Source organism: Micromesistius poutassou, assembly GCF_964030765.1.
Source record: "Micromesistius poutassou genome assembly, chromosome: 15".
NCBI lineage: Eukaryota > Metazoa > Chordata > Actinopteri > Gadiformes > Gadidae > Micromesistius > Micromesistius poutassou.
The window spans coordinates 16,180,746-16,189,609 of record NC_140285.1 but is presented as its reverse complement, the minus strand read 5'-3'; the positions used below and the strand labels follow the sequence as shown (position 1 = coordinate 16,189,609).

The following is an 8,864-nucleotide window of genomic DNA, read 5'->3' as shown; positions in this document are numbered from 1 at the left end:
AAACGCTCAAGAGACAAAATTATTAAGCAATAACCTCTTCATAAAGATTTAAATTAAAGTTCAAAGAACTCCTCAAATGTTCCACAAGATACATTTTAAATAGGAATAAGGATATATTTAAGCGACAATTAGCATCACTCAAAGTAGAAGATAAAGTGCATAACAAGCAAAGACTCCCACATCATGATCTGGAGTGACCCTTTTTTATGTTAAGTTATTCCACGTTGAACACATACATTTATATTATTGGAAATAAGGTTTGCTAAACAAAACCCAGGCTTGTATTCTAATATTCCACTAACACAATAATCAAATTAAGCTTGGAGGACACTCAATGTCTCTCGATTTACGATTTTCACAATCAATACAGTATGTGTGCTTTTGTTCAGCAAAACATCAATGTTCATGTGACAGGATTAATGCATTGGTGGTAATAGTCATGCATATTGCTTTGTGCGTCACACATCTTGCATAGCATTGACAACCACTGACTGAGTATTGACATGAACATGTGTTGTATCTACCTTCCAATTCATGCCTATAGAATGTATTGTGTTAAGAGAGGTATGAACTGAACCACAAAAAATTATCTGGTTTCATATCATGCTAGAGAAGGACTCAAGTTCTGAGGGGTTGATGCTGATCACATGTACAAGGGAATCGTAATACACAACGCAAAAAACTACAACAACCATTAGTTTAGGTTGCAACATTATCACATCAAGTTTGAATTATTTTCCTATTTTATGAGATTTTAACGCTGCTTACTTTTTTTACACTTTCACAAGTATATTGATCTATAACAAGAAGCTGTTATACATCAGAAAAGTAGATGTATGTCTGTTGTACATCGATGTATGTGTAGGTAGACATGATTACTCTCTTTTTGTGCCAAAGATCTGGAGGAAGAAGGAGAAGATGTAAATGATATCTAGGTAGATACAGAGAGTGGCGAAGACATACTCCTCCGGACTCATGGCGTAGCGCTTGTTCCCCATCAGCAGCTGGGTGTCAAACGCCAAGAACTGAAAGAGAAAAAAAAGCAGAATAAAGCAAAGAGATCTTTACTCAAGTCTAGGCTGGATATCTATGTGTGTGTGCTCACACCTACCATAGTAAACAGTATAGCTCCCAGAACGGCATAAAGACAATCCAACCATGGAACCTAAAAAAGGTTATTAGTTGGATTAACAGATTATTCAATTAATCCACCTATGGGTTTATGTAAATCCTAACTGATTGTGGTGTATTGAGGAAGTTGTATCACTCACATAGTGATAGGGGAGGACGAGTGCCATGACCAGCCCAGAGGTGAACATGACCATGCTGAAGATGAAGAGGGCCCCCCCGCAGGAAGTCACGTCGTACTGGAGGGGGGAGGACAAGAAAACAAATCCATGGAAAGGCAATCCAATCTATTACTTTAAAATAGTCTCATTGGTATCCTTTATCCATGATGAACAGGGAAACAAAGTATGGTCATATTGTATTTTAAAATGTCGCTTACCTTGGTTTGGAAGCTAAAGACTGTCACCAAGAGGCAGACTACACCTGTGATGCCCAGACACAACACCACTGACTTGGTGTTGTAGAAGCTGTTACAAGGGAGAGGACAATATAGAGGAAGTAATGGAAAGCATTCAAAACAGTCAATCATTTTAAACAGTTAATATTAAAACGTACCTTGACAACATCGCTGTCATGTAAGTGAGTGAAAGGGTCTGCAAAAGGAAAAATATTGAATGAAAAGTTATCAAGTTATAAGTTGTTTTACTGCAAACATATTTGATTCCAAGTCAAATACATATCAATACAGATTAGTGCTGCCGCGATTAGTTGACTTGGTTGTCGAAAATTAGTCGTTAATCGTTTTACTATTGACCTATTCATTTTTGTTTTCCTGTCTCAAACGGCTCACTGTAATTCACCTCCACACAAATGTGCGCTGTGCACACCCTGCTGGTTAATCGGCTATCCTCTTTTTTACCCCTCCCCCCGCCTTCACTGCTTTGATATGAAAAATGGCTGAGGCAGGTGAGTCCTCCGAATCAAGACAAATAAATTCAGGCCAACTGGTAAAAGAGTGTGTCACAGCTTTCAAACATATACACCATAAAGCCTATGGACGCCTCGGGTTGGAGAAGTCAACACGCTGCGGCATCACTTACTTGATGTTGTTTTGATTGAAGATCGACAGGTTGTAGTGGGTGCGTGCGTGAATGATTGAACGTGTGTGTGTGTGTGTGTGTGTGTGTTCATTGCAAGCGTATGTGATTTCAAAGTAACAAACAAATAAACTCAAAGCCGATGCATGCATCCAAAACTATTCGTTCAAAACCAAATAAACAAATCAAAAAATGTGTCGCTTATTTGCTTCAAATACTTTATTTTCTTTTCAAACCTTGGGAATTAATACGGCGCGGTACCAAGCAGTTGAAAACAATGTTGGCGTCTCCTGTGTGTGCCTTGCGCACCTACGTTAGATTACTTAATGACTTTGGCAGTAATGTTTTAAACATGCCATGCACACAAGTGTAAATGCGAGCAGCAAAGCTGTGTGCCGGCCTGCTTTCAGCTCGTATTTTTTTATTTGGTTATTAATTATTATTTTTGGTACATAAGTTATTTATATTGTTTACATTTGTAATTTTTGATTTGGTAACTTTGAAGTTATTTGTATTGTTTATGGCTCGGGTGACATTTTAGATTAGTCGAAAGATTAGTCGTTAGAAAATGAGTTGTTAGTGGCAGCACTAATACAGATCATACATTACATACTTTATAAACCACATAATAAAGTGACACGTTCAACTCTACACACATACACTTATAACCTCCTTGCCATTTTGTGAAAAGGAGTTGGAAACACATTCATCATGTTTTACTTACAAAGAGTCCTAGCAGAATCAGGTTCCATGGAAACAGTCTCCTGTAGAATTTGTGTGAGACAGGAGAGATTGAGTATTACATATTATAAAATCTAAAATATTATATTATTTTAGGCAATTCACATTTGTTTGACTTTGATCAAGTTAACCAGGATAATGTTGAACTTACCGGGGCGCAGAACAGCAGGAGAGAGTCAGGTATGTTACAAAGAAGACAGCACTGTTTCAAAAAATAAATAAAACAGCAAACAAATCGAGACATTAGGCCTGATTTCTAGAGTAGGCTACAACAAGCTGTTTTCTGTGTGTCACTTACTAAGAAGCCCAATACCACCCTGGATTTGACTGGATGTAGATTCTTATTGGTTCACTGAAAGAACAAAAACAAATGTATAGACGTGCAAATAATCCCATCTCGTTATTTAATTAAATGATTGAATTTGATGTTCAAGAATGCTCACCAGAAGGTGAAGATAGCAACAACAGCCATAGAGACAAACAGTTGAATCATCAATATGGAATACACCTAAACATTGAAAGGAAAAATATGAATACACATTTTTAATAATAATTCACAAATGTACTGAATATATATGTTTCATGAACATTTAATTATGGTCCACATAATGTGTGTCCATGAGGCAGCCCAGGTAGAGGGTCCTCTGCCCCTCATACCTTGCGGATGAACACCCTCCTGATGTTCTTGTCTTCCCAGCTGAACTCTGTGAGCCGCTCACCATCACTGTAGCAAGGGCTGCTGCTGCCTAGTGAGTGTGGACACGCACGTTTGTACATACATTTGTGCTCTTTATAAATTGTGGACCAGGCCAGGTGTCAAATGTGTCACATTGTAAAAAGTAAGGAATTATTGGGAACCGTATTACATTCCATATCTAAGTTGGATAAGGTGGTAAATTATCATATCAATCAAAAAAATTATTAATCATACCAGCAGTGGCTTCTTCATAACTGGGAGGAGCTTTGACTTGGCCCTCTCCGTTGGAGGTACCATTGGTAGTCTTGTTAGCAAGTAAAAGCTATTAGCAAAAAATAAACAGTTAACTTTACCTGTGTAAAACGTGACTTTCAAAATAGAGGTAATATGCTTTGGTAAGGGTTATTCATTTGAACAATACTGTCTGGAGTTGCATGATTGTTTTCAACGAAAACAGCTTCACTGTGTCGCATAAATATCTTCCTTAATAATTAAACATAATTAGTAAATGAACACTAGACCATTAGTTAACTGTTAATGAAAGGATGGTTAACTTATGCTTATAAATGTTAAATTGACGGTTGATTAATGTGCCCTTATTGTAAAGTAGAGAAGAGAATGCCATGAAACTGATGAAGACTGCATGAATGAGTCCCTATCGATTTCTACACCACACAAAAAGACGTGAGTTGTCATGGCAATAAAGCATTGACAATTCTTGCTCTGTGACGCACTTCGTAAGGATCACAATACTAGCTAGACATCAAACACCAAAATGGCTGTTGTCTAAAAAAACACTGAACAGGCTTTTCTGAGCACTTTTAATAAAAAATAGGATAAACTTATAAATTATATAAAACGTGTTTACATGACATAGGAATACATAAATGAACAACCCTGCTACCCATTTGATTGATGATCATGACAGACCATAATAGTTCAATATGACCTTTCCCCTTAACGCTAAATCGAACATGAAGGAACAAGATAATTGTTTATATTACCACTCAACATGAATGCATCATCTTACGTTTCTCGAACATCAGCGTTGAAAGTAAAATGAAAGATCATCACCATCAACTGTTATGTTCTCCTTACCTTGCCATGCGTCATGATTGCCTTGCGTCTTTCTGCAGCTGCTCAATTAATACAAGATCAATCTCTAATATCACTTTTCTTAGCAGTAAGTGGGTTTGAAGTGATACAATGATGTCACTTTGACTGGCCTGGAGCTCTTCTGATAGAGCACTGCAATCCAAGAGCTGCGTACTTAATACTCTTGCAGAAAGCCCCCTCCCTTGCACGCTCAGGCAGATTCTAGCATCATCTAGAGATGCTGCGTATAGGCTGAAGGCTCTGGACTGTACCACTGAGGAGGCAAAAAGGGGGGTGACCGTTGCAGGCTCCACACCGCGCAGAGTGGAACAGACTGGAATAGGACTGGAATAGACTAGAAATATAGAAGCATCATCGTCTGCATCCAACACATAAGGATGGGGATGGTTTCCTAGCCATCAATCTACAGATGTGATGGAATTGTTATATTATTGTACATTAAAACTGTAATTAAAAATTTAATTGATGAATGAAGTATCATACGTTGTATAATTTGCACCAAATTATAAGCGCGGCATTGCCAGAACAATTCGCATGTGCGTACCTGCACTGCCAATAATACATGAGCTCCCACATGCGTCTGGTTCACTGAGCCATAATTTATCAACATTTACACAGTGCGTAAATGTACGCACTGACTATGACGATGAGTACGCACAGCAAGCGCTAACCCTAACCTCAATTCCACGTGAGGCTACAAAACTATACACAACAAATATATAATTAGGCCTATAATAAATCTTTTTTGACCAATTGCTACTTTTGATCTACTATTTACTTGTGTTGGTTTGTAGTATGGAAGCCTACATTCTCTTCATAATACATCAAGATAGAAAATTATACAAAAATATGAAATAATTCTGTATGCACTTTATGAAAGACATTTATCAACATAAAGATTGGCGACAAAATTATTAATATTAAATATGTCCATGAAAATGATAGGCTTTTGACAATCTTTTTACACACACACACACACACACACACACACACACACACACACACACACACACACACACACACACACACACACACACACACACACACACACACACACACACACACACACACACACACACACACACACACACACACACAGGAACTGATCACATCATTTCAAGCACTATGCAAATTATGGAAGGGAATGTTCTTCAAAATGATCATTGCATACTCTTGTCAGTATCATTGTTCGGACCCAAAAAGACAAAGTTATAGTAGCTAAAATAATCCTTATTTTTAAGAAAGTTAGCTATCAAACATTACACAAGGACATCTTCAAGACACCATAAACTTCTGTATATCTGAATTGGTCTTTGGCAATACAAAAAGCTTGAATGTTCATGTAGTGTGCAGCAATTTTATGTTGTTGTTGTTATACATGTTACTCCCCGTCATCTCTGGTTCCTTCCAGCCTCAGCTCAGTGTCATTTTTGCCCAGGGTGAAGAGACTGACCATGGCCAGCAGAGCGGCCATCATCATCACCGCACAGCCCCCAAACATGTGTCTGGTCCCGCTGCCTCCCTCGCCCCCGCCGGTCCCAGAGACCTCCCCGTGGAGGGCCAGCAGCCCCAGGCAGGCCAGCAGGTGCAGCGGGAGCCTGAACCACGCCAACACCCCGGCACGCTTCTCCTCCGGGATCACCCTGGCCTGGAGGAAGCTGACCGCAGGAAAGTAGAGTCCGCACGCCAGCTCAAGCAGCACGAAGGCGATGAGAGACTCGAAGGGTCTGGCTTGTCCCGGGGCTGTCGAGAAGGTCAGCATGAAGAAGGAGAAGAACGCCATGAGCACGGCCAGGCACAGCAGGTGGCTGGGCTGAAGGTGGTAGCGCGAGGAGGTGGCCAGGCGGTACAGCAGGGAGCCCGCCATGCTGGAGGCCATCAGGCAGGAAAACACTATTCCCAGAGGGGGGTTGTGGGGGTCCAGTACCGGGGTCCATAGGAAGACAAAGATGTATAGCACACTTTCAAACAGAGCCTGCACCGCACCCAGCAACATTACTCTCCTGTCAGACAGCAGGCAGCGCAGGCCCTCCTGGCAGCTTCGCCAGAACTGCGCCCTGGCAGATGTGTGGACCGGATGTGCAGAGGGGCCAAGGAGAGGTCTGTGTTTGTCTCCCTCGGGGGATACTTCAGATTCCTCTTTGCCCCAGTCGGTGAGCACCACCCATCCACACGCCCCCAGGCAGGGCACGGCCAGGATGAAGGGGGCCACGGGGCCCAGGTGGAGCCACTCGGCCAGAAGGTTAGCGACCAGCCCGGCGCCCACAGCCAACGCGTGGTTCCACGTGGCGGCCTTTGTGAAGGTACTGGGGATCCACTCCTTGGGAAAATCATGGACCTCTGTGTGCCGATGGACATACCAGGCCTCGAACGTGGTGGAGAGCAACGACGTGGACAGCCCTCCGAGGACACGTCCGATGATTAAAACAAAGTAATCCCTGGAGAGTTTTGTGAGACAACAGGCCGAGTAAGTGAGGCAGAAGAGCAGGCATGACCGTCTGCGGCCCAGGGCTTGAGGCAACCAACTGGCAAATGGAGCAAACAGAATGCAGGCGCCCAAGCCACACACATACAGAATGGCTATTTGAGACTCCAGGAAGCTGTAGTGGCGGTACAGTTTATAGAGGTATGGGCCCTGGAGCCAGTCTGCCCAGAGGGCTAACAGGTAAGCCCGCAGGAAGAGGGTCTGGAACTTGCGGAAGGCTGGGTTTGCTACTGCTGTGGACGCAGGCTGCGGAGGGATCAGACGCCGTGCAGTGACCTCAAGGAACACACACAACGCGAGCAAGAGAATGACTGCAAGGTACACCGTGAGCCACATAGTGTGTTTGACGTGCACAAACTCTCTGTTATCTATGTTGTGCTATTGCTGTATCTTCAGCGCATCTTCTAGCGATGTCCCAGATCCTGTGAGGAGATGAGGGTTAAAAGTTAGAACGATATTAGAGACTAAATAAAAACATGGTAAATGGTAAATGGACTGTATTTATATAGTGTTTTTCTAACCAATGGCCACTCACAGCCATTTACAATAGTGCCTAACATTAACCCATTCATGCACACATTCACACAACGACGGCGGAGTCAACCATGCAGGGCGACAGCCAGCTCGTCAGGAGCAGTCAGGGTGAGGTGTCTTGCTCAGTGACACCTCGACACTCAGCGAGGAGGAGCCGGGGACCGAATCTTCCGGTTACCAGTCAACATGATCAGTGTCGGTTGAGTAATAAACAAACACGGTGTCATGGAGAAAGACACGGACCCGGATCTTACAGACGGAACAAAAAAATCCCCCCAAAAAATATTAAGTTATAAACAAAACAAGTTACCAATAACTACGAAGGAATGGTCAACATGATAACCATAATGCTGTTTGCCTGAATTAAACCGCATGATAACATACCGTTGAAAGTGTATGATCAGCTGCCTCCAACTCACAGCTCTGGTTAGTTAAACTAGGAATGCGAGCCTCAAAACAATCAGCTTACCATTTCGATTAGTAGTCTTCCAATATTACTGCAGGAGCACTATGACAGATCCTTGCAAAGCATCACAAATGACAGTCATCCGTGTTTCCTACATTGCTTTTCAAAACGACATTTTATTTCCGGGTTTGTCGTGGATTGACCACCAACAGGGGGCGCATCTGCTCCTCCTCCTCCCTCTCCGCCTCCACCTCTTCTTCGTATAATGTTTTTAAGCAGCTAACAAAACTACTCGTAGTATTACCGCCACCGTTTGAACAGGAGTAGTAATCCTGGATACTTCTTAATTAAAAAAAAAAAAAAACACAAACAAAAACCAATAAACCAAACTAACTGACCGTGACTATAAAAAATAAGAAAATAAAAAATAATTGAAGCCCTCATTTTAAACCCATTTGTACCCATTCACTTCTCAGTGCTTCTTTCAATGTTGCTCTCTCTGACCCTTCTACTGTTCTTGTCCATTTGGAATCCCGTTTGGATGCTTCTTTAAAATAAATAATCTCCTATTTAATATTGTATGCCCGATTCTCATCCTTCCTTCCTCCTTCCTCCTTCCTTCCTCCTTCCTGCACCACCCTACATTCCCTGTCTTTCCAACCTCCTCTTGGATGGTACAAAAATGTTGTCCCTGAACTTCTTCATCCCATGTGCTCTGCC

General features: G+C 41.9%; 2 protein-coding genes across 2 annotated transcripts; both read right to left on the bottom strand.

Annotated features, from left to right (window-relative positions):
* Positions 1–875: 875 nt before the first annotated feature.
* On the bottom strand, positions 876–4,716 carry LOC311359252 (protein lifeguard 2-like; the record flags this gene model as incomplete). Its single annotated transcript, XM_084479237.1, has 12 exons — positions 876–1,025; positions 1,112–1,165; positions 1,272–1,367; positions 1,508–1,595; positions 1,684–1,721; positions 2,890–2,929; positions 3,058–3,108; positions 3,205–3,258; positions 3,350–3,414; positions 3,564–3,652; positions 3,838–3,925; positions 4,702–4,716. The coding sequence occupies 12 exons, from the start codon at positions 4,714–4,716 to the stop codon at positions 876–878; spliced, it is 828 nt and encodes a 275-aa protein (XP_084335363.1).
* Positions 4,451–8,345, bottom strand: LOC311359251 (molybdate-anion transporter-like). Its single transcript, XM_084479236.1, has 2 exons — positions 8,208–8,345; positions 4,451–7,626 (listed from the first exon to the last, which is right to left on the bottom strand). Exon 2 carries the CDS (start codon positions 7,538–7,540, stop codon positions 6,101–6,103), a length of 1,440 nt encoding a protein of 479 aa, XP_084335362.1. The 5' UTR covers positions 7,541–7,626; positions 8,208–8,345; the 3' UTR covers positions 4,451–6,100.
* Positions 8,346–8,864: the final 519 nt, after the last annotated feature.

Excerpts from the sequence above, each read along its gene's own strand:
- LOC311359251 (XM_084479236.1), bottom strand. The coding sequence starts at position 7,540 with ATGTGGCTCACGGTGTACCTTGCAGTCATTCTCTTGCTCGCGTTGTGT.